The 24,643-nt window shown below is 47.5% G+C and overlaps 4 protein-coding genes, 1 long non-coding RNA gene and 1 other non-coding gene across 8 annotated transcripts; 3 read left to right on the forward strand and 3 right to left on the reverse strand.

The window, feature by feature from the left end:
- Positions 1 to 1,871: 1,871 nt before the first annotated feature.
- Positions 1,872 to 5,206, forward strand: LOC100832620 (G-type lectin S-receptor-like serine/threonine-protein kinase At1g34300). Its single transcript, XM_003562749.4, has one exon. The coding sequence runs from the start codon at positions 2,182 to 2,184 to the stop codon at positions 4,768 to 4,770; it is 2,589 nt and encodes an 862-aa protein (XP_003562797.1). The 5' UTR covers positions 1,872 to 2,181; the 3' UTR covers positions 4,771 to 5,206.
- Positions 5,207 to 5,768: 562 nt separating this feature from the next.
- On the reverse strand, positions 5,769 to 11,807 carry LOC100844212. 2 transcript variants are annotated; one of them, XM_010239357.3, is made up of 11 exons: positions 11,305 to 11,801; positions 11,095 to 11,215; positions 10,777 to 10,862; positions 10,141 to 10,540; positions 9,934 to 10,034; positions 9,775 to 9,841; positions 9,097 to 9,324; positions 7,711 to 8,160; positions 7,326 to 7,398; positions 6,521 to 6,888; positions 5,769 to 6,435 (listed from the first exon to the last, which is right to left on the reverse strand). In XM_010239357.3, exons 1-10 carry the CDS (start codon positions 11,673 to 11,675, stop codon positions 6,644 to 6,646), a joined length of 2,142 nt encoding a protein of 713 aa, XP_010237659.1. In that variant the 5' UTR covers positions 11,676 to 11,801; the 3' UTR covers positions 5,769 to 6,435; positions 6,521 to 6,643. The 2 variants fall into 2 exon arrangements, with proteins under 2 accessions (XP_010237659.1, XP_024312340.1); XM_024456572.1 differs by lacking the exons at positions 5,769 to 6,435; positions 6,521 to 6,888 and having other exon boundaries at positions 7,326 to 7,414; positions 9,775 to 9,853; positions 11,305 to 11,807.
- TRNAQ-UUG lies at positions 5,870 to 5,941 on the forward strand. Its single transcript has one exon. It is a non-coding gene; the product is annotated as a tRNA-Gln (tRNA).
- A 633-nt stretch (positions 11,808 to 12,440) lies between the features above and the next one.
- LOC100841612 lies at positions 12,441 to 15,794 on the forward strand. Of its 2 annotated transcripts, none has more exons than XM_024456573.1 (8): positions 12,441 to 12,708; positions 12,970 to 13,059; positions 13,874 to 13,933; positions 14,165 to 14,207; positions 14,301 to 14,394; positions 14,862 to 14,921; positions 15,043 to 15,134; positions 15,269 to 15,794. In XM_024456573.1, the coding sequence occupies exons 1-8, from the start codon at positions 12,584 to 12,586 to the stop codon at positions 15,350 to 15,352; spliced, it is 648 nt and encodes a 215-aa protein (XP_024312341.1). In that variant the 5' UTR covers positions 12,441 to 12,583; the 3' UTR covers positions 15,353 to 15,794. The 2 variants fall into 2 exon arrangements, with proteins under 2 accessions (XP_024312341.1, XP_003562827.1); XM_003562779.4 differs by having other exon boundaries at positions 12,445 to 12,708; positions 14,168 to 14,207.
- Positions 15,795 to 17,195: 1,401 nt separating this feature from the next.
- LOC100846380 lies at positions 17,196 to 17,958 on the reverse strand. Its single transcript, XR_732341.2, has 2 exons — positions 17,663 to 17,958; positions 17,196 to 17,533 (listed from the first exon to the last, which is right to left on the reverse strand). It is a non-coding gene; the product is annotated as an uncharacterized LOC100846380 (long non-coding RNA).
- Positions 17,959 to 19,393: 1,435 nt separating this feature from the next.
- On the reverse strand, positions 19,394 to 20,451 carry LOC112270045 (the record flags this gene model as incomplete). The annotated part of the gene is made up of 1 exon (XM_024457701.1): positions 19,394 to 20,451. A coding segment is annotated over one exon (825 nt), but the record flags the coding sequence as incomplete, so codon positions are not given.
- Positions 20,452 to 24,643: the final 4,192 nt, after the last annotated feature.

The following is a 24,643-nucleotide window of genomic DNA, read 5'->3' on the forward strand; positions in this document are numbered from 1 at the left end:
TGAGGTCGGTGGATTATTAAAACCTACAAAATTAGTTCGCGGATTTTATCTTCTGCAGTTTTTCGTTCTCACATATATTTAGTAACATAAAAAAGCGGATAACAGCTAGAGATGTTGACCTCGGAAAACCTTTATACACATTTTTCAGTTTCGTAATGAACTTTGTTGTTGATGTTAGTTTTAATTTTGATCTATTGTAGTTTGTTTGTTGAATCAATAAGATAGATCGTACTTTTCCATTCTAGATATTATTTATCAATTAACCAAATGTTGTGATAGAATAAAATGGTCTTAATTTCAAAAAAGAATCCAGCAAATGCGTCGGTCCCTATAAAAGAAAAGATAAATAACCCTTTTGGTTGATGCGACTTTACTTGAGATGGTATCTTTACTTCTATAAAAAATCAATTCATTTGGTGACACGGTCCATCACCTCATTCTATTGTAAAAAAACACTACTTACCCCTTTCTAACGCAAACAATTAATTCTACCAGGGAGGAAGAGATGAAATGGTGTTTTCCATCAAATTTGGTATAGAATTACTAGCAAGTGTCGCTATTATATATATAATAGTGTTTTTATCTAATTTATCTATATTGCATATTCTAACTTGTTATCTATACCAACACACGGGTAGTTAGCTAGTCATATCGGTTGATCCTTTAATTTATTTAATGAAAGAGTCCAACATACCACTTAATTCTTTGAGAAACCATGCCTTTGAAAATCTGCATCCAAACATTAAATTTTCAATTTGGGAGTGATTTTGTGTCCGGCGATGTTGCTCGGCGTATTCGGTAATGGAAGTTCCTTTACAGTTCAAAAACATTTGAGAGTGACTTAAGTGCTCATAAATTAGTGACGTTTCATTAACCATTAAGAAATGAGAGGGAAGACATTTCCCCCTCCCGGACGCATTTGTTCCTTTTCTTAGAGCAATCATCCATGAGTCCTACATTTTTCAGAGACATCATCGTATGATAGTCAACCAAGAAAGAGAAAACAATGGCACTCCAGTAAAATATTCAGTGTCCTAAATTACATTTCATCGCATAAGAAAGAATACTACCACCTGAAGTACTACTCTTCTCGGTTAACCAAAGAAACAATTTATTCAACGCAAAACAAAAACAAAGAATTTGCTCTGAGAAAAAAACAATAAGAAAGGAAAGCAACGGCCGGCGACGATAAGCCAAGCCATCATGGAGCCGCCCAAGTTGACCGGCAACCAACCAACGACCGGTGGTGCTGTCTTCAGCATCGGCTCATCCGAGCCCTCCGTCGTGCTCCCCTTGAACGGCTGTGGATGGCTCCCAACGAAGTGATGTGGCAGTGGAGAGTGGACTTGGTCTTGGTCACAGGCGTGCTCCATCGCCTGCTTCGTCTGATGCAGAGACGCCTTGAAAATTCAACCTTTGTATAGTTGGTTAATTAGCCTGTGCACTAATTCTGGTTTTCAGTAACAACAACCATTTTCGTTCTAGGAAAAAAATGGAAGCAACCACAATTGACAGATGCTTGGTCTATTGGTCACTTGTTTTTGCACGTGGCTCCGAGTCAAATTTCAATTTGCATCAAAATGTACCGAAGAAATGGATCTAACTTATGATTGGATGTTCGTCCCGTTTATAAAAAATGTGAATAAAATCAGTGACTTGTATCAATTACATGAATTCCATTCGATTTTCACGACAATTGAAGTGCTTGTTTCGTTAATTTTTGAGTCATAAAATTCATCTCTAAAGATTGAAATCAGAACAGTGCAACCTTAAAAAAAAAACCGTCAGGAAGCACGATGGACGCACGGTCAATCGGGCTGTTTTTTGCTAGTCCACAGAGACACAAACAAGATTTGACCGCCAGCAAACTCCATGCCGGGTCAGTGTGCGTCACTGTCTCTATCGCTGCAAGTGCAAGCTCGAGGACATTTCCTTCTCCTCTCCTTCTCGAGCTCCCTCCTTCGTGTTCTTCCCCCCTTCCTCCTCGCTTCTTCTTCTTCCCCCTCGTGCCAAGACCAAAATTCACGACAGCCTCCATTTCCCCAATCAATCGGGCAAGAGAGAAGACGAGAAGACGCCATGGGAGGAGGAGGGGGCGAGCTACACCGCCGCTAGCTTCTTCTTCTCTGCCGCATCTTCTATCTTTCTTTCTTGCTCCCCTCCGTCCGTCCAAGAAGAAAGATGCGGACTCTATGGGGAGGAGAAGATCTCGCCTTCCTCCTTCGCTGTTGCTCGCTGCTTCTCCTACTGGCTTCCTTCTCCCATGGCGCGGACATGCCGACGGGCTCGTCCCTCTCGCCGGGGAACCAGGCGGCCCCGTGGCTGTCTCCCAACTCCACCTTCTCCCTGGCCTTCGCGCCGTCGCCTTCCTCACCGTCCCTCTTCGTCGCGGCCGTCACCTACGCGGGCGGCGTCCCCGTCTGGTCGGCCGGCGCGGGCGCGGCCGTCGACTCGGGCGGCTCGCTGCGTCTCTCCTCCACCGGCGACCTGCAGCTCGTCAACGGGTCCGGCGCCGTGCTCTGGTCCTCCGGCACCGGCGGCCGGGGCGTGGCGGCCGCGGCCCTGCAGGAGAGCGGCAACCTCGTGCTCAAGAACTCCACGGGCGGCGCTCTGTGGCAATCCTTCGAACACCCTACGGACACGGTCGTGATGTCGCAGAGCTTCACCTCGTCCATGAACCTCACCTCCGGCAACTACGCCTTCGCCGTCGACAGGCCCAGCGGCAACCTCACGCTCAGGTGGTCTTCTTCCTCCTCCGGCTCCGGCGGGGGGAACGCGGTGAAGTACTTCAACAAGGGCTACAACTCCACCTTCACGGGGAACCAGACGCTGACGTCGCCATCGCTGGTGATGCAGAGCAACGGCATCGTGTCCCTCACCGACACCTCGCTGTCCTCCCCCGCCGTGGTCGCCTACAGCAGCAACTACGGCGAGAGCGGCGACATGCTGCGCTTCGTCCGCCTCGACGCCGACGGCAACTTCCGCGCCTACAGCGCCGCCAGGGGCAGCAGCAGCGCCACGGAGCAGTGGTCGGCGGTGGTGGACCAGTGCGAGGTGTTCGGCTACTGCGGCAACATGGGCGTCTGCGGCTACAACGGGACTTCGCCGTTCTGCAGCTGCCCTTCGCAGAACTTCCGGCCCAAGGACGCCGCCGACCCCCGGAGCGGCTGCGAGCGCAAGGTGGAGCTTGTAAACTGTCCCGGGAACTCCACCATGCTGGAACTCGCCAACACGCAGTTCCTGACATACCCGCCGGAGATCACCACGGAGCAGTTCTTCGTGGGGATCACCGCCTGCCGGCTCAACTGCCTCTCCGGCGGCTCCTGCGTGGCGTCCACCGCGCTCGCCGATGGCTCCGGGCTCTGCTTCCTCAAGGTCTCGCCCTTCGTCAGCGCTTACCAGTCTGCGTCTCTGCCCAGCACGTCCTTCGTCAAGGTCTGCTTCCCCGGCGTGCCGAACCCGCCGCTTGTCGCTGGCGGCGGATCGTCGGGTGGTTCCTCCGGCCTCCGTGCGTGGGTCGTCGCCTTGGTGGTTCTCGGCGCGGTGTCAGGGCTGGTGCTGTGCGAGTGGGTGCTGTGGTGGGTCTTCTGCCGGAACAGCCCCAAGTACGGGCCGGCGTCGGCGCAGTACGCGCTGCTGGAGTACGCCTCCGGCGCGCCGGTGCAGTTCTCGTACAAGGAGCTGCAGAGGTCGACCAAGGGGTTCAAGGAGAAGCTGGGCGCTGGCGGGTTCGGTGCCGTGTACCGTGGCGTGCTGGCGAACCGGACGGTGGTGGCGGTGAAGCAGCTGGAAGGGATTGAGCAAGGGGAGAAGCAGTTCAGGATGGAGGTGGCTACCATCAGCAGCACGCACCACCTCAACCTCGTCAGGCTCATTGGCTTCTGCTCCGAGGGCCGGCATCGCCTGCTCGTCTACGAGTTCATGAAGAACGGCTCGCTCGACGCCTTCCTCTTCGCTGGTGCCGACGCGCCCAAGATGCCATGGTCCACGCGGTTCGCTGTCGCCGTCGGGACAGCGCGCGGCATCACCTACCTCCATGAGGAATGCCGCGACTGCATCGTGCACTGCGACATCAAGCCCGAGAACATCCTCCTCGACGAGCAGCACAACGCCAAGGTGTCTGATTTCGGGCTCGCCAAGCTCATCAACCCCAAGGATCACCGGCACCGGACACTCACTAGTGTGCGCGGCACCAGGGGGTACCTGGCGCCAGAGTGGCTCGCCAACCTCCCGATCACGGTCAAGTCCGACGTCTACAGCTATGGGATGGTCTTGCTGGAGATCGTCAGTGGCCACCGCAACTTTGACATCTCCGAGGAGACTGACAGGAAGAAGTTCTCGGTCTGGGCATATGAGGAGTATGAGAAGGGGAACATTGCCTGCATCGTCGACAAGAGGCTCGCCGAGGAAGACATTGACATGGCTCAAGCGGAGCGCGCCCTCCAGGTGAGCTTCTGGTGCATCCAGGAGCAACCGGTGCAACGGCCGACCATGGGGAAGGTGGTGCAGATGCTGGAAGGTATCATGGAGCTCGAGCGGCCGCCACCCCCCAAGTCATCAGACAGTTTCTTGACCGTTACCACAGCCACTGGCTCCACCAGCGGTGCCAGCAGTAGTATGGCATCGACATTCGCCTCGTCGGCACTGGTAGCGCCCATGTCAACGCCAAATTTGGAGCAGCAGATGGCTGTGGGACGCTCAGCCTCGGTCCGGGACCGTGAAATAGCATCTCACCCGCTGCGCTCATCGGAGCCATACATGACAATGTGATGCCTATGCTGATCTTCTCTAGAGCTGAACAGAAAAACGAGGCAAAATGGTTGCCGAGAAAAAAACGCACGGATCATCGAGCAATCAGGTAAATTGATAGGCTGCTTCGCTGTCTGGTTGGTTTTTGTTCTGTTGGGGAATGGAAGAAGTTTCCTGGAAAGCAAAGTGTTTTTCAGTGCCTGTGAGATTTTCCATACTTCCGAAGTATGTATGTGCCTGATAAGCCAAATACCAACAATTCGTAAGTAATAGAATTAGATCATACTCGACGCTGCGCTACTTGTAGTAATTTGTACAAATAATTCAAACTGAGGATTGAGGGCAAACTTGATTTCCAATTCAGATGTAGAATTGGTGGTGCTTGTCATGGCACTGCCAATTCAGTGTCTCTGCATTTTGTGCTCATATCATATAACCTCAATTCAGTGTCTCTGAATTCTGCTTGTCATGGCACTGCCAATTTGGCACCACTGAATGCATTTGAGAGAACATGTCCAGGAGCTTTCAGCAGACTTATCCATCAACTTTTATTTGGTTAGCATTAAAAGATCATTTATCCGGTTGAATGCTTGGGACCCATCCCTGGATCAAGTGGCACCAAAATATTGCATCATGTGTCATCCTTGTGATCACTGGCAGCAGTTGCCCTGGCCTTCATCCTGCATTTGCTTCCCAAGCATGTGAGTGAGGCTTGTGTTAGGTCTTCTTTAATGCTAGGTTTGTGTGGGCACAGCTGTTCTTCGTACTGCTTGTTACTTCTAGTTGATAGAAGCAGCCACTGGAAAAAGTTGTTGAGCTTAGCTCCATTGAATCTACTAGGTGATTTGCTGTTTGGGAGGTGGAATGGTAAATCCAGCACTCATCAGTAATGTGTGTTTAACTCAGAAAAGAGAAACTATCTTCTTCTAATTAGGAGTCAATGTCAGATATTGGCTGAGGTTCGTCATAGGAAAGATGGTCATAGCACGTTTTCGTTTGGTGTGAAGAACCGAAGACTATTTTCCTGTGAAATATTTCTGAATCTGGTGCAACGGTGAGAAGATTTGTCAAAATGACAATCTGTCACATATAGTAAATAAAAAATCGTTGGGTCAAAATTGGTTCCATAGTGTAGTGGTTAGCACTCCAGACTTTGAATCTGGCGACCTGGGTTCGAATCCCGGTGGGACCTTTCTATTATATATCCTTTTCCATTGCTCTTTTGCAGCGTGTGGGTCTTGCCTCAGAATTATTCACATCATTTGTCTTCATATAGTGCACCAGTTGGACTCAAATCTGGCATCTTCTTTTTATTTTTAAGGAGAGAATACCCCAACTCTGGCATCTAGACTCCAGCAATCGAAGCTGTGATACCCAACCCTGGACTTCTCTCCACCCGGCTCCTGGTCAAGCCCACAAATATTCCCTGCTTTTCCAACGCTCTTGACCTTTGAAAGGTCAATTCATCAACAACTTCCTTTTATATGCAGCGCATTAACCAACAGGTTTGAACCAGTCTTGTTCGAGCGTGCTTCTAGAGAGTTCTTTTACCAATTCTACACGTTGATTTGACCGCGACAACAAAGTTGACAGTTCTGGAGAGTCACAGCTCAAGTCATACAAAAAGACACTCATTTTGGCTCTTGCGAGGAATTAGGCTAAGGAACGGTAGAAACCTGTGGAGAGCTTGACAGAATGGGTTAATTTAGTTAGTTGGTTTTTCCACGCAATCTTGGTTCAGGAAGAAAGAAAAACTTGGTCAGTGCATTACCTTTTCTGTATATAATTTACAGCTTCTAGATGACATCTGTAGAAGATTGAATTGCTGAATGGACCCACAATGGAGCAACCTTCCTTTCGGTCAAAATTGAGCAGCCTTCCTCCGGAGTCCTGTTCAGTACTCGACCCAGTTGACGTCCAGATCCTTAAGCTTTAGGAGCCATTTCTGGGCGTCCGGAGGCACACTTGGTTCATCTGGTTTGCTTGGGTGCTTGGTTGTTGCCTCGCGTGGAGATTCAGGTTGCTTCTCGCTGTCAGAGTCTGCTTGCCTTCTAGGCCGTCTTGGTTCAAGAGAGAGAAGTCGAGACACCTCCTGTATACCACCCCATTTTTCTAGTGCTCGAGCAATGTCATAACGCCCTGTTAACAATAACAAAGTGTGAAGAAAGTTTTGTAACTTTTGACAAAGAGAGAGGACTGGTGGCACTAGCATGATAGGAACCCATGCCATCATTGCTATTGCTATGTAGTCAACTCATTTGACCTATAAATCTAGTCTGATCAAGGACAAAACAAATATAAAATTAAAAACATAGAAAATTAAAGATACTTTGTGCTCAAAACAGAGATAATACAGATATCTCAAGCAACACCAAGCACAGTAAAATTGTGCCCGGCATAATGCAGTGTCATGGCCACAGCTATTTTGACCACATAAAAGTTCTTTTGAAATGAGTTGCCTATGAAACATGCATGACTAGTTACATAGCTAAGACAGGGTACCAGCAGCCATCAACATTAGTAAAAAAAATGATCAATCCATGATAAACTTGGTCTAAAGAAAAGCAATCAAGTACCTGCCCTCTCAAAAGACTTTCTACTAGGCATATAAGAAGGGTCAATACCCCAGTTCTTCTGGAATCTCCGGATCTGTATATAATCATCACTGTTAATGTAAAATAAGACCGTAAACTGAACTGTAATAAATAAAGAAACATTAAAACATAATAAAATAATTATGGCATAAAATGAATCGATCGCTTGCTGCATTTATTAACATTTTCCTTCCTAGCAATCTCACAAAGATAATAATTTTAAAAAAATCTTAGCAAGAAAGTTTTCGCGTACTTCATTTGCAATGTATGATACATGGTTGAAGCTAAGAAATCCATGATCCTAGTAGTCCTGTACCAGATTACCAGACTGGACATGTAGAAAGCAGGTAAAGGTATTTTCTCTTACCTCTTCTTGTAAGTTCTCTAGATTGTCCCAATAACCTCTAGGTTTTCGATTTTTATAAGAAAGGGAAAGATTCATTATGCTGGCAATCTTCCTGAACCCACCCATCCGTGTAATTGCCTTCTCGATATCAACTCTTCCATGTGTTCGAAGATGTTTTCTCTTAGGCATGAAGCCATTCTGACCATACTTTGAAATAAAACTTCCAAGTTCAGATTTAAGGACCTCGATGTCCTTTTGCAGACCTGGAACTTTCGGCCTCTGCTTCGTAGAACTTGAAGAGCAATGTACAGATGTTTGCACTGATCGCCGCTCTTCTGCGTAATCAATAGCAACAGTGTCCGGATTAGTTGGTGCATCAGAGTGCACTGTGGAATTTCCTCTCTCAGCTTCCGCCTTTTCAACATAATCACGAATTGCACATAGGTTTGATGGAAGGTCTTCGTATATGACCTGAAAGGGATAAACGAAATGCTTTGCTTTATTTTACCAAAAGGCATCTAAATTTCACAATTAAGTCTCGATATCATCAAAGAACCAAGTACATTTATTGCTACGAAGATGAGGCATGAATCATGTTTGGCTTTTACTAAGATGAAAGGGAAGAGTTCCAGAAATCACATGCATAAGTTTTCAGTGTCCCAAATGCCCTGAAAAAATAATAATGACAATAGACAAAATCTGGTCATTTGCGCAGTGCTGTCACACCAAGTAGATGGCCTACAAAAAACTTGACATTACAACTGTGTTTTAATAAGTTCACCATGGTGCTTGCGTACGGAGGATACCTGGTAACAAGAATGCCTTTAAACCAAATTATTGGGATGCCCCAGAGATATTTTTAGCTACGAATAAATTAAGAAAAAAAAATACCTACAAGACTCTTCAGTCTTCAGAGACAACCAAAATGTCTAAATATGAAATTATTATTATCAAGGGAATGAAATACCAATAGTATCCTTGAGAGAGCCAAATGCAAATTTGTAAAGATGGTGGGTACAAACTTATACTGATTCAGAGTATAGAGATTAACTCTTCATGATTTGCCAGGAATAGGTCAGACTGTAGCTGGTGAAAGAAAGAAAATAATTGGGTAAAATGTGTCATATTAGCATGATGGCATATTCAACTAGATGATACATCAAAGAAGGTTGCTTTCTGAAGGTAATCACCAACATCAAATACCAACTGTAAAGTACATATACCCAAGCATCATGTAAGCACTAGTATAATTCTTTCTTCAAAGAAATGAAATAGAAGATCATGAGCACACAACATTTTCGTTACCATTTTTCCACTTCATAACAGTAAGGTGTTATTTATACTAATAAAAAAATTGCATTCATAAAATGTGCAAATTGTCCCCGTAGAAAAAAAAATTGTGCATACCTCTTCTAGGATTGATTCTGAGAGAAAGGTATCCTTATGCATCTTAGTCTCAACCATATACTTCAGCAGTGTGTGCTGATCGCCAAGCTGTTCAAGTCGCCATTTTCCTTTGAAGGAGAAGAAATCCCCCTCGACTTGTTCAAAGCTGATTTCACGTTCAAGTTTCTCACGAAGATCCATAACAACACGAGCATGAAGAACCATATAAAGTAGGCCTTTGCAGCCCTCCTATAAAAAATAAACTGAGATATTGCAGGTACTTGCAAGCTCACAAAACCACCAAGGTTCGAATTAAATTCTTTTGGAAAAGGAGAGAGAGCATTGATCTTTCTTTTTTCCAGTGGTAGGGCAAAGTGCAACCCCTTTTCAAAGTATTCAGGAATGATATAAATTAGACATCAACATTTAAGTATGGAAAACATTGATAAATTCCGTCATAATGATCTTTCTTTTTTCCAGTGGTAGGGCATCAAAGTATTCGGTAATGATATAAATTAAACATCAACATTGAAGTATGGGAAACATTGATAAATCGTGTCATATTTGGGAGAGGTAAAACACAGTGTAAAGTTAAAGAAAGATACTAGTAATATATAATATAGTTAAAAATCAGAGTGTGAAACTGTGGAAAATCAGTGCAATTATGAACAACCAACTAGATCATAACACAATGCCTACCTGCAGTATGCGAACCTTGTTATTATCACGAAGAAGAATCCTACTGATAGCCAGGTTTGGTATAATCCTACGAGATAATCTTTATTAGATCATAATTGTGTAATGGAAGTAAACTATGCAAACTCTGAATGCTGCATGCAGAGAGGTAGAACTACTTACTCAGGCAACTTCTCATATGCAGTGAGAACATTCCATACTTCTCTAACAGGTGCTTTCACGGTGATACTAGTAACAACACACCTGTGAGCCCCTTCATGTTCCTTCATCAAAGCATTCCACAAGAGAAACCAATTATCTTAGTGTGCTTTCCACGAATGACGAGAATCCAAGGGTAACTATTTCATAAATATAAGTTTAGTCAGTTACCAAGAGGCCATCAAATCTTCGCAGATGGATCTCGTCTACCACACAAGGCCTATCAAGACTGCAGACATTACCATATATACCCCATTTGCTATTCAACTCAGGAGAAGGTGAAGCAAGCACAGCACCAGAACCAGAAGAAGGAGGTGCTTCTGCGAACTTACTAGAAAAAATGTTATCGTTCTCGACTATTGCACTACGGAAGTTAAGTGGCTTTGGGTTTGCACCAGTAGATTTTGTAGATCCACGTTTTAGGTTTTCTAAATACAATTTTTCAGATCTAAAAGCCAAGGCTCTAAGATTCACAGGAAGATCCGATCTTATAATCCTCTCTAGAAATATTGATGGGAAATTAAATCTTGGTATCACATTAACTTCATACAGCAAAATTGCACTAGCAGACCTGTCACAAAAGAAAACAGAGGTCATATCAGATTTATGAACGGAAATTTCTTTTCTGCTAGCCAGAAGCATAAAACAAGGGGGGGAAAAGGATCTCTGAAACCAAAACACCTACATCAGGGCATCAAGTGGTAGCAAAATAATAAAGCTACTACAAAGCAAACAAGCTGGATGCTCATCAAAGGCATATGCCTATATGCGGCAATCGAAACATAGAAGTGACCACAAGATGCCCACCTTGGACCAGATCTGACAGACCATTTCCCTTCAAACTTCTTAAAGTCGCCATCGACCATGGAGAAGTGTAGTTCTCGTCCATTAACCTGCACGGCAATCGACCATGGAGTAATTGAGTAAGGCTACATAGCCCGACATAACTAAGGACGCCACTCATCCTCTTCAATTCGACTGAACCGCCGACATTTCAGTGACACTGACATTTATTGTTGCGATTCACGGTCAACAAGAAAAATGTGCAAGTAACGTCTGAATTGTGATAAAGCTCAATTGCAATTTTAACAACTGCGAAACCATACGATGAACAACGAGACTTACGGCGTCCGGGACCTCCCGGAGATCCAGCACTACGCGAGCCTCGATGTGCCAGTACAGCGCCTGCTGCAGCCCCCTCTGCTCCAGCCATATCCTGCCCTCGTGCGGGCACGGGATCCTCCCACTGCAAAAGCTCAAGGGGTACACACAGATTATTTCCCCCCAAATTAAACACCCCTCAAATCAAATCCTTGGGTTGTCCAAATGCGGGACCTGTGCACGAGGTTGGGGACGAATTCGGCGAGGCGCTCGTAGTCGGTGATGATGCGCCAGACGGTGTCGACGTCGGCGGCCACCGCGACGGACGCGAACACCCGCCGCTCGCGCCACGACACCACGTCCACGTCGCACTGCACGCTGGGGCCCGCACCCCTGCGTCCGCCACCGCGGTATTGGTTGTGTTGGTGGTGGTCGTCGTTGGCGCCCCAGTGGCCCCCGGTGGCCGCGGCGGCGGCGGCGGAAACGACGGCGCGGTGCCGCCGCGAGAGCGCCGCCGAGCGAGGGATGCCCCCAGGGCTCGGGGTCGCGGCGGGGTTCGGGACCCGCGGGAGGAGTGGGGCGACGGGGGGCACGAGAGCCCGCATATCTCGCGCGCCCGTGCGTAGCGGAGCGGCGGCGGTTTGAACCTTCCCCGAGAGGAGAGGAACGGAGTGAACTGCCGGCCGGGGAAGACGAGAGCTCGGACGGGAGGACGCAGGAGAGCCGTTACCCACTCACTCCTTTCTTCCCCCTCCTGTAAGGGAGCTCGAGCTGAGTCACTGACAGGTTGGGCCAGGAACTGGGTCCTGGGTGTCGGTGAGCCAGTGCTGGATGACGGCAAGGTCGGATTGTTTCTGCTGTGTTGCGGGCAACGGTGATGAGCGGCTCCCGAGGGGCTGGAGAAATGTGTGGCGGGAAGGCGCTGCTGTTGCCACTTGTGGATGGGTGGATGCAGGCCCCACATGGCAGTCGATGGATCTGAGGTGGGGTCGGGCTGTCAGTCGTGTGGTGGGGTCGTGCGCCGGGCTGGCTCCATTGGACCAGAGAAATATCACTAGGCACTAGCGAATCGCCGTTTGTGTTGATGATTCGAAACGTGTCAGATTTTACTGTTTTACATGAGTCGATGAGTCAATGCACACAGCACGCCGATTGGCCGAATTTACAGGATTTTGTTTCAAGGGAAACTAGAAATTACAGGATTTTATTGGGAAAAACCCTTGCCAGAAATTACAGATTTTGGTTTTAGCATGGGCTTTAATTCTATATCCAGAAGAAATGGTAGCACTACAATTTGGGCCATGTTTTCGGCCGAGGCCCGGAGACAAGCAAAACCCAGGAGGCCCTTCGTTCATTTGCCAACTCGCCATCACCAGTTCACCAGTTCACCACTGCTGCACCACCGCAAAGCAAAACCCCTGCTTCTCCCCACTCGCAGAGGCAGGCAGAGAGAAGGGGCAAGGCAAGCGAGTCGAAGCGAAGCGGCGGTCTCGTGCACCACCACCGGCGGCCGATGTCGGCGGCGGCGAAGGCGAAGGCGAGCGGCGGCAAGCGGGCCGGAGCCAAGGACCCCGCGGAGGCGCTCCGTACGGACAAGAGACAGCGCGACATGGACGACTCCGATCCCGAGCTCGACAGGTGAGGCGCCTCGCATGATCGCATCCCCTCCACCCTCCCACCTACGCTCTCCCCACTCCTATTTCTGCCACCATACCCTGCATTCTGCGCGGGGACTCCCCTGGGTCGGATCGAAGAGAGGGAGCGAGCGAGGGTTTCCTCCTCGGTCCTCACACATGATTTATGTACGATTAACTGATTCATTTACACATCATACTTTTTTTTCATGATTTCGTTGGTGGTTGTTTCGGTGGGATTGCGATTGGGATTGGTGCGAGGCAGTGACTTCAAGGAGATCGTGTCGATGCTGCGCCACATCAAGGACAAGGCACACAAGGACGGCCAGAGGAAGACCGAGCAAGCCATCTCCAGGTGATTCTCTCGCTGCTCCCACACACCCCATGTTTTCTCCCGGGATAACTCTCAGTACTCACAGTAGTTGATTTGCATGCCTGTGGTTGTGACATTGTGTTGTCAGTTTGCCCTTCATGAGAGATTTGTTGTCATGCTCGTGCACCAGGCCATGGATGTACTAGCATAGGACTTTGGAGTTACCAGTAGTGTTGGTATTATGATCTGCTGATGCCTGTATCCGGTTTTAGAACTTTAAGGTCTGTCATTTGATAAGAACAGCTCGGACAGCATAATGTAGGTGCCATGTTCTCGCGAATGCTTAGGGGCTCTTTTGATGATTAGAGTAGTTGATCATAAGAGAATGTTGGCGTGCACCAATGCGATGACAGGACTTAGGAGCATGCACCCATCGCTTTTACACGGTTGAATACTTGCACTCACCTTCCCATGTTGTCCTGGCTCACTCTCACAAGACCCCCAAAGGACTTGGGAGCATGTTTGATCTAGAATTTAGAATTATTTGCTCGCATCAACAAACTAGAAGGACAGCTTAGAATGGTTGCTAGGTCGTTCATGAATGCTTGGATCTCTTTTTTTTATGCGTAGTTGATCATAAACTTGTAAGAGATGTCGTATATGCTTTGTGCGTGCTGTATCCAACGAAGCATACATGAAAGTTCCATCCATCACATTTCAGTTTGCATGCTGAGTGACTCGGTATGCTCAGCCTTTCATCTCGACCGAAGGCCCTAGTTATTTCTGCATGTATATTGCACTCTGCAGAGTCACTGTCATAGTTTATATTACTAACAATTTTTTTTAAAACTTTCAGTGTTGCAACAGAGATTCAGTCTATGGTACAGGACATGAAGACAAAATTTGAGAAGGAAAGGTGAAGAACTGAGCCATTTCACTAGCATTCAGCTTGCTACATCTTCTGTTGTACTCTCTGTACTGAAGATTTGATGTGGTCCTTTGCTCGTTGCTATTACATGAACACATAAATCGAAGCTAGTTCTTGATAATAATTAACTGTGAATGTTCATTGAATTTTATTTTATTTTGCGGGGGAATGCTCATTGAAATTTACTATGAACTGAAAAATGTTTATCGTTTGCATTAGCAGGCAGAATTTTCTCAAGGCTCTATCAAAGACTTCAAAAGAGGTTTTGGTCTTGTATTGATGTAATGATATACATCTTGTTATATAATCTTGTTGCAGTTTGGTTAACATCGGATTCATTTTGTATGTGCTGCAGTGTGAAGGTTCATTGAAGAACGAGTACACCAAGTTTCAAGCCGCACATGATAAGTTCTGCAAAGACAAAGCTGCACACATACAGAATTTCAAAGGTATGCCAAATGAGTGTACCCTGCCGCCCTACTATGAATCCTATGGGCTATACTCTGCATCTTACCATTTATACATATATGCAGAACATGGTCTGCTCATGTTTGTCTAGGATGTATTTTTTCTTTTTTGTATGAATGGGTGGCGGTGTCCAATCCGGATAAAAGTATTTGCTGACAAATGAGTTTCGCCATCTGTTACCTGGTGCCTTTAAGAAAAATATATTGGAAAGCATTGCCCAAGAGGACACATGTATCTATTATTAACCTTATTAATAGTTGATTGAACTGCATGTTAATAAGTGCTCTACTGTCTGTCGAATGCCCTTGGTCCTTATATTCTTTGTTTGAAGATATATCCAGGTGATATTTGCACACAGTGAGTAGTCTTACTTGTTTGGTTCCTGCTACGTAGAGTCAATCAGTTATCTCCATTATCAACTGACTTGTCCATGTGCTGAGTTCTGCAGACCTGTTTTCAAAGTTTGAAGATGAAAAGGAGAAATTGATTGTTCAGTATGAACTGCAAAGTAAGTGGATGCTTACTCTACTTATGTGCGAAAGAGAAAGATATTTGCTCTGACTCAAAGTCTTTTATACAGTCCTTCTGTACGGAAGATCTTTGTTCTGACTCAAAACTCTTTTAAACAGGGAAGAAGGAGAAGGCTACTCTGTCTGAACTCGAGAAAACAGTGTCAGAAAAGATAGCGGATGCAGAAGGATCTCTGAAGAAGATGAAGCAGGTTTGTTTTAAACCCACCTGCACTGTTTACTGTAACTTCCCTCTGCTGTTGTCACCGTATCGGGCCAACGGGCCAACAGAGTTAGATGTGTAACTATATCTCGTAATAATTCTCTCAAGCAATTCCTTTTGCAGGGTGACAAATCCATCAGCATCCTTCGCAAGTCCTTCGCTTCGTTTCTGGGACCTGATGACGAGTTTGAGCGCGACGACGACTGATGTGGCTCTTGCCAGATTTTCCTCTCATTCAGATCAACATGGATATAGCAGTATGGTTTTGAAGAGCGGAGAATGATTCATAGTGAAGAGAGAAAGTAGGTTCTGTAGGAATACGGTAGTGAACTTGTGGTTTTTGGTTCCCTATTCCGTGGCTGTTAATTCGTCCGTCGCAAGTCCTTTCCCCCGTTTCTGGGCCCCGATGACGAGTTTGAGTGCGCCTGATATGGCTCTTGCCATACTTTCCTTTCATTAAGATAAAAATGGATATAGCAGTATGGTTTTGAAGAGCAGAGAAAGATACATAGTGAAGAGTGGAAGTAGGTTCTGTAGGAATTCAGTAGCGAACTTTTGGTTCCCTATTACCAGGCTGTTAGCTCTGATGCATGATCAAATTTCAAATGGTACTCCCTTCGTCACAAAAATAAGCTACAATTCCACGTCACTTATTTTGAGACGGATGAGCAGCTTTTTTCCTGCTCGTAGATATTACAACCTCTAGGTTGATCTCTAATGCAGCAGCCATTACCAGAGAGCCTGAACTTGTTTGTCAAAAGGGTTTCGTGAATTGTGATCGATTGTAGCCCGTGCTTCTGTTCGCAATGTATTAAACCTTGTCCTGGATCAACAACATTAAGTAAGAACGTACGTACATACTAGACGTACAACCTTGTTTCTTTAAGGGAAATAAAAAGGTACAAATCAATAACATCTGCTACAGTAGAAAATTTTCTGGAAAAGGTAGTGAGGGACGCCGCCGTCGTTGAATCACTTGGTGCAGGTGGCTTCATCGGGCCCTCGCACGTGGACCATGGCGGACTTGAGGCACGCCTTGCACTGCTGCATCCAGTGCCCGGCGGACACCTCGGACGTGAACCGCGCCTGGCAGTGCGGGCACGCGGCGGGGCAGGGGAACGTCGGCGGCCTCGGCTTCCCCGGAGCCGCCGTCTCCGTCCTGCTGCCGGGCTTGGCGTAGGCCGGTTGGAAGTAGTAGGCCGAGCAGTAGGGCTTCCTCTCCCGGCCCCGCTTCCGCCGCCGGCTCCAGGACGGAGGCCGTGGCGGTGAAGGCGGCGGCGAGGGCGAGCGGTTCTTCTTCGTCGCGTGGTGCGTGCGGAACCAGTCCTCGGCCGCGGCGCCGTAAGGGGCGGGCCGGGTGTAACATGGGCCTGGGCCGGAGGAGAGGAGGGCGTCGCAGGCCTGGCGGAGCAGCTTGAAGGCGCCCTCGGCGGCGGCGGAGCGGTTCTTGTCCGGGTGGACCAGGAGCGAGCGGCGCCGAAACTGCCGCTTCACGGCTTCCTCGTCGACGCGCGCTGGCTGCCGTTGACCGCCGCCACCGCCGTCGAGGCCGAGGATGGCGTGCCAGGTGGCGGCGGCGTGGATGTCGTAGGCGCCGAGCGCGTGGGCGACCCCCGGGAGCGACGGGGAGAGGCGGCGGGCACGGATGGCCATGCGGCGCGCGCCTGGGACGTCGCCGGCTACGAAGAGGGACTCGGCGCGGGCGTACGCCTTCTCCGCTTCCTCCCTGTTGGCCGCCTCCGCCACCGCCGCCATTGGGTGGTACTAATTCGTGCGCGCGTGATTAATTCAGTGTTGTTGCTGAGATTCGATTGAGATCGGGAGTTCGGGACGATAGACGGGCATGGCGGCGTGCGGAAGCGGGGATATATGGCGGTGCTGCGGGCGAGCGGAACTCGATCGGAAGGCGTCCGCGGCTCGGAGTCGTGTCAAGCAAACGACCGGTCAACTTCGAATCGGAGATGGTCACGGGCCTGCATGCATGCAACATGATCCGATCCGTACGTATTTTTAATCCTGAATTTCAGATCCCGGTCAAGTACGGTCGCAGTTCTATGTGTTCCTCTGCACGACAGTTTCAGGATCAAGCAGTAATATACATACCAATACGTTACACCCTTTAATTACACCACTCATGGAAAACAACAAATTCAGCAGCGGGCCATTCTTCCCAGGGATGAATTGCATGATATATGACCGCTCAACAATTTATTTATCCTTCCTCGGGTTCATCAGCTTGGCCGGACTGTATATTTGCACAGCATGAGGGGGTTTACTTGGAAGTAGGCGGGATAAGGGTCGGAAGCACGCGCTCCGGCGGGAGGCTGTGGACAGAAATGGATTTCCCGTCTTCTGCTTCGCCGCCCCAACTCCTTCCTTCCTCTCCAGCTGATAACATATTCATGTCCCCGAACAAATTACAAAGAGTCGATCAATTGAACCGTATGTCCAGATCGAGCATCAATTCCTTTTCCAAATCGAGAGATCAACTAGCAAATTGGTCGTCAAAGCTGTTACCGATCCTGGTGTGCCGACGAGTGGTAGCTAGCGCCGAAGCTTCTTCCATGGCCACCGCCGCCGTGGCCTGAGCAGGAGCAGAAGATGGTTGCGGCAGGGTAGAAACCGGCGGACGGCTTGATGCCGCCGCCGCAAGCTCACCAGCGGCGAGCACGAGGAGAACCACCACGGCTGCGAATGCCTTGGCTGCCATCTTTCTTATCAGTAGTGATTTCTTTCTTTCTTTAGCGCAATGTATAAATACTGCGGGGATAGATAGCACGAGGGGAAGGTCTTTGATTGTCAGTAATGGCGGTCGGCAGGCCTGGGGAAGAGGACGACGGGAGATTATACATTTATACGGTACTTGTGTAGCGAAGAAGAGGAGGAATCGGGTATCTTGTAGCCTTGTAGGAGCTCCGAACCTGGTGTGTGCCTAGAAATAGCAAAACCGTTACTCTTCGATCACAAAACTGTATATTGACGATCCTGTTCGATTGATCATCTACAGCTATATGTATACTCTATCGATATTGATTAATGTGGATGGAAATCAATATAATATCATTACGCTTTTGCAGATTGATTCTCTGTTGCGTACGTGGTATTTGACATTGACAATGACTAAATTGTGGTATCGATGAATATATGTGCAATTAGGTGATACTTCCTCCGTGCCGAAAAGGTTGGCGCGGCGCCCGATTTGCAAAAACGCCCACGTGATTTGCTGAATTAACCCGCACCCCCTCCCTCGTTTCTTAAACTGCCTCCCCTCCCGAGTACGTCTCTCTGCCTCCCCTCCACTCCCCTGCTGTCTCGTTCTCTTCCCTGACTGCCCCCCTCCCATCCTAGGCCTCGCCGACGCCACCCTCCGCCTCCGCCTCTCCTCGTCTCCTCTCATGCGATGCGCACCATCTTCCCCTCCCATGTGATGCGCTCCCCTTAGGCGGCAGTGAGGCCAGATCGGGCGGCGTCGAGAACGGATCCGGCAGCAGGTGACAGAGGCGTGCAACGGAGACGCATCTTGCGGCGGGCAACGGAGGCGGGCGACGGCATCTGGCGGCCTCCGCCTCTGACGTGATTGGTGGTGTGACTGTAATAACTTAACACTGTAGGACTTAACTATAAAGTTTTCTTGTGAATGCACCCGCGCCAATCTTTTAGGCACGGAGGGATTAACTTCGGTGTTTTCCTTCTTTCATAACAGATTTTGCTTCATGCATTAATTAAGAAAGAGCAAAGTACAAGTGTACACAACTTTGCAGGCGTCAAATTAAGAGAGAGCAAAGTACAAGGGTTAACCGACTAAAAAAACAAGAAAAGGCCAAAAAAAAGGCACAAAAAACAACGTGCCACATTCTAAATATCCCATTACACATGACACAAGCATTGTCATGGAATTAATCTAACGTTTTGATCGGCTGCTCATTTTCGTCCGCCAAATTAAATTTGACCAAGGTCTTCATAGCATACTGCGAGATAACAACAGAGGTTAGACCTAGCCAACTTAACACCATGCCAAGCTAGCCAGACGGAGAGAATCTGCACTTGAAAAGAAGTGAGTCACACCGACTCCTGCACTTGAGATGCCGCAATCTAGCCATCCACACGCCGCTCTAGATCGGTCGTCCAGGCTCTATTTTGGATTTTAAGATTAGAGATCATGAGAGCTCGGCAGAAACTATTTTGTCTGCAGAGTAGAGAACCGATAAAAATGAAGCCACGCACGGACTTAAAGTAAACAGGTAGAGAAAAGAGGAAGCCTGAAAGTAAACAAACGACGAACAAATACAATGACAAGGAATAATCATCGATCATCCTAAAAAAATCAGAGGACAACCGCTAGTATTTCCTCCGTTTCTAAATATACAAGCATCTAGACAGATCAGCATCGGCAAATGCAACAAAGTATTGGAGTACTTCCTCCGTTCCATAATTCATTAGTATATAAGTAAGCAGAAGGATTTCCATGGCGTAGGAATCCTTCAGAGTTCCTCCCTCTTCATCCCTCCATCGAGATGGGAGAAGGCATACGGGGTGCGGACGTCGAGCTTGGCGTAGAGGCGGCAAGCCACGCACCGTACCCACCAGGTGCCGACGGACACCCGGCAGCGCGCGTACGGCGCCCCGAACCCCGGGCACTTCCCCGGGCAAGGGAACCCGTTCGTCCTTGGCGGCGGCGGCGGCGGCGGAGGGTACTCGCCTCGGCTGCAGAAGCCGCACTTAAAGCCTGCGGGCCCGCCGACGTCCTCGTCCACGGGCATCCGGTACTCGCTGCCGCACCCCACGCAGAACACGCTCCTGAACTCGCGCGGCCTCCATCCGCCGCCGCCGCCGCCGTCTCCGGCTCCCGTGTAACTGCTACCCGTCTTCTCCGGCCCCGGCTTGGGTTGTTTGTGGGCGGCGGGAGCGGGGGGATGGAGGGCGGAGAGCGCGGCCCAGGCGTCCTGGAGCAGCTTGAAGGCGCCCTCGGCCGCGGCGGAGCGGTTCTTGTCCGGGTGCAGCGCCAGGCAGAACCGCCGGTACCGCCCCTTGAGGGCCTCGTGCGTGACCTGCGACGGCGTCCGGACGGCTATGCCGAGCACGGCGTAGCACCAGCTGCTGTTCTTCTTCTTACCGGATGCGGCCTCGGCGGCGGCGTGGTGGACCTCGTAGGCGGCGAGGGCGCCCGCGAGGCCGGGGAGCGAGCGGACCTGGGCCTGGGCTTTCTGGGCCAGACGGAGCGCGCCGGGGACGTCGCCCGCGAGGAACGCTCCTCCGCGAGCCTCTGGAGCTTCTCTGCATCCGCGTTGCTGCCGGCGGCGGCCATGGGAAGAATTAAGAAATTACGTACGCGCGTCGTGTGTTTGGCGTACGTCGTTGGTTCCGTATGTATGGGCAGCGTGGCGTGACACCGTATATATAGAATTTTTTATTTTTTATTGAGCAAAACCGTATACATTAGATGGTCGGCATACGCGGCGGCCGAGGTGAGTCCGGAACGGGCTCGAGATCCCCAAGTTCCGAATCCCGTTCCTGTTATTACACGGGGAGCACTATTTTACTCGCATTCGTAATTCTATCAAAATCCTCTTTTTGCCAGATCGTATGACTAGGCACGCTGAAGAAGTATTCCCCCACCATAATGTACTTATTTCATTCTGCTGCAGGTTATACATATGATAACTGGATTGTGTTCCCCAAAATATGTGACGGGCTGACCTGGGAAAGATAAACCATGTTTATGCAATTATGCCAAACTTCGATTCAAATCACGTGGAATCCATCGGTTGTTCTTACTTCGGTTTGCCCCGTCAAAAAAATAAAAAAAATGTTAGATTTGGGTCAAAACTCGGTTGAGTTCACGGGCCAAATATAAAAATGAGTTGGGTTGGGTCAGAATTGAGAAGGTTAATGAGTCAAATGTATTAATCCTAAAAAAAATAGATAAAAGGTTCGTGCCCCGGCCAGCAAGAGGGCCTGAGGTTGAAGTCAAGACACGGCACAGGTGGGGCCTCGGGCCGGCCCGGCCTAATTATTTTATACACAATACATTTATTATTTTTATATTATTGTTAATGTAACAATATCTTTGCTCAGAATAGTCCATGTCACATATCTACTTGATTTTTTTTTGTGTAAGTATGGAGATGTTTCTAGAATAAAACATATAACTACAGATTAAAAATTATAAAAACCTGAGTTGACAATCCATATCTCTATTTGTTATAGCCTTGTATAAAACTTTAAATTATCAAAGATACCTAGCACAAAGATCATCACAAACATGCATGCGGATTTTGGTGAGGCATTTACAAAAAATATAAATATATATTTGCTAGTGATCTGTATTTCTATGAGGCTTATTGTAGCCGTCTTGTTGTGAACACTTGTAAATATTAATTTGATTGCCAAAATCAATACAAATTCACCTATTCAAATATTAAATGTTGAAAAATACAATGTCATACAAATTATTAAAAACTAAAAAAATACATCAAAATAAATTGTTGTACGAATCATTCCTCCCTTTTCATACATCTTGTTCGCTGATCTATTTCCATCCATCTTTGTTGCCTGACGCGCTCATGGATAAAGGAGCTTGCCACACCAAGGCGGAGCTCCGCGACCTCCTGGCCGAGCACCCCCCGCTCTCCGACAAAGCCCACAAGCAGCTTATGACCTCCATCAGATGTGCCAGGAAGGAGGCTCTCGAGACTGCCGACACTCCCCACCACGACGACGTCTTACTTGCGGTTCCCTCCGTCCCGTCACAGCACCCAGAGCAGTAGCCGCCCGTTCTGCTCCTCCTCCTCTCGCAGGACGATTTGCCGGTGGAGATCCTCGACGACCCCGTCATCGCCGGCCCCATCCTCGGCAACCCCGTCCTCGCCGGCCCCATCCTAGGCGACCCCGTCATCGCCGGCCCCATCCTCGGCGACCCCGTCATCGCCGGCCCCATCATCGCCAGCCTCGTGGATGTCTCTGGCGACACAGATGATACGGTGGACTTCCCCCTGGTTGCTGCTGACGGTTCACCCCCAAAGTAGGGCACGGGGAAAGGTCCGTTTTGTGATGACAGATGTTGCTAGTTCTAGTTCTGGAACAGTGAAGACAGTAACGGGGAGGGAAGGGTCTGTTTTGTGATGACAGATGTTGCTAGTTCTAATTCTGGGATAGGGAAGACAGTAACTAATTTTGGTGGCATCTAATGGATGTTGCAATTTAAGTGAGTGATCTGTTTCATCAATGATTCCAATGATGCTTGTCATCTGTGTCTAGTGGATCTTGTTCATCAAAGATTCCGGTTCTTCAACTTCCCATTTCTCAATTGTATCCTATGCTCCTATGCTTGATCTTTACTTTTCTTAGAATCCATATTATATCTAGTTCACCATATTTGCTGGCATTGAAGAGGCTAAGTTGGAAGAATATGGCAAGTGGCTGCCTTCTGCTTTCCAAATAAATAAATATGTGAACCACCAACCACCAACAAAGGTTTGCCAATGTTTCTCGCCTTTCCATCAAAGACTGCATCCATTTGTTGAGCATGCATCTATACCATGCATTTGAAAATTCGGTTCTCGTGATTTTAATTTGTAAAATAATCCTTATATGAGGATGACGGTTGATTAATCTGTTGCCATTGCTTGATGCCGAAGAATGTGATGTTTATCTCATTCTTAATCATGCTGTGTCTGTTCTATCTATTCAGTAATAGACAGGCATGCATAAATATTCCAATCTGAAGCATAAGTTATATTTGAATCAGGAAGATGAAGTCGGCTAAGTGCGCTGCTACTGGCTACTGCTATCCTCTTCCTACCTATGAGTATATACTGCTTACTCTGTTTCACATAAATACCAGACTGATTTTATATGTTCGTTAGCACCTTATCTACTAGCAGACCTGGGCTTTATGGAAGGAAGGCAATCAATACAACTTCTAAAAAAAAAAAAAAAGGCTTATCCTTCAGGTATGATTGGGTCAAATGAGTAACAAATCCACACAAACGAGTTAAATTTCAAGCATCCAAATCTACTGGCCAGCTTCCTCCTGATATATACACTACCTGCCTAAAGCTTCCATATTAGCAAGACTACAAGTTTCAAAACAGCTTATGTGCTTGTTTTGTATTAGATCCTTCCCGAAACTAAACCATTGTGGAGTAGTCCTGCCTTCTGGCTGAACCTTTTTCCAGCTTTGCTACTGTGGAGCAGATCTGTGTTTTCTCTCTTTCATTTTTTAAACTTATCACCTCTAATTAGTTATGTGTCGTTCTATTTGCTATTGCTTTTCTTAAGATTATCCAGCTGTAATTTGAGTTAACTGTAATGTTGCTCCTCTTCTACCAGGCTGTTCATATTTTGGAACTAAAAAGAGGTGTGCCTACGCTATTGGAGAAATTCACGAGTACAGAGCAAGAATATGTGTTTAACTTCTTATCTGATTTATTACGTTTGACGGTATAATTTCTCAACCTGTTGCTCTCCAAGGGTACTGTTTCTAATCAACATGCCCTTTTCTCTCTTAAAGGGAGTCACATTTGTCTCTACAATTTCTACCATTCTCACGTGGTACATGTACAATTTCTTCAGTATTTCACCAGTTCAGTGTTAACATTTATACTCTGCATATCATAATAACTATGGTTTCAGGCTTCACTACATATAAGTTCAGTGTTAACATTTATACTCTGCATATCATAATAACTAATTCTTATTTTGTGCTTCTCCGAGGTCTTTCAGTTCATCCCTGAAATTGTCCTTTTCTGTCACATGTTGATTCAAGGCTACACTGGTCTCTATTTGTTGTAATGCTTGTCTGATTCCAACAGAATGGTTATTTTATTCTCCTGCGCCGAGTACAAGCTTTGCACAGTCATGGTCGACCGACTGAGTCAAATACAACATGAGTTGGCAGCTACGCATTCATTCTCGTACGATACTTTTTTTTATTCAGACATCTCATCAGACGGTCTGTGTGCACATCCTTCAAGCAGAAGAACTTGTAAGATTTTTTTCTTTGGGCCATTTCGTCAAACATTTTGTGTGCAATAGAAGTTACAAACGGATTGATATCTTTGGGATCTATTGTATTGTATGGTGTTGCATAGAACAAGTAAGATACAAATCCCCAGCCATTACTACCATGGCGTCATGCCTTAAGATGTTGACCCCAATACCGTTGGCATCCATGTCACAGAGATGTCCCTGACTGGGTAGAACTACGTGTTCGGGACCGCTCCAGTACCGACTGCGAGCTTCAAACTGTTGGAGATGTTGTTTGATACGTAAGCTTCTTCCCTTGCAAAGTTGCACACTCCAATAATCCTCAATGCGCAAGCTTGCAAAATCTCAATATGCTTGCTTACTTTCAGTTGCATTTGGCCATGGAGATACAGTTCTAATTGTTCCAAATGCTGCTACGCACGAGGATAAAAAAATTCAGACATGCAGACTCCGAAGACGGAGACGGGCATGGAGATTGACTGTTCTACCACCTTCTCTAGATGTTGTTTT

This window comes from Brachypodium distachyon, chromosome 1 (assembly GCF_000005505.3).
Source record: "Brachypodium distachyon strain Bd21 chromosome 1, Brachypodium_distachyon_v3.0, whole genome shotgun sequence".
Taxonomy (NCBI): Eukaryota; Viridiplantae; Streptophyta; class Magnoliopsida; order Poales; family Poaceae; genus Brachypodium; species Brachypodium distachyon.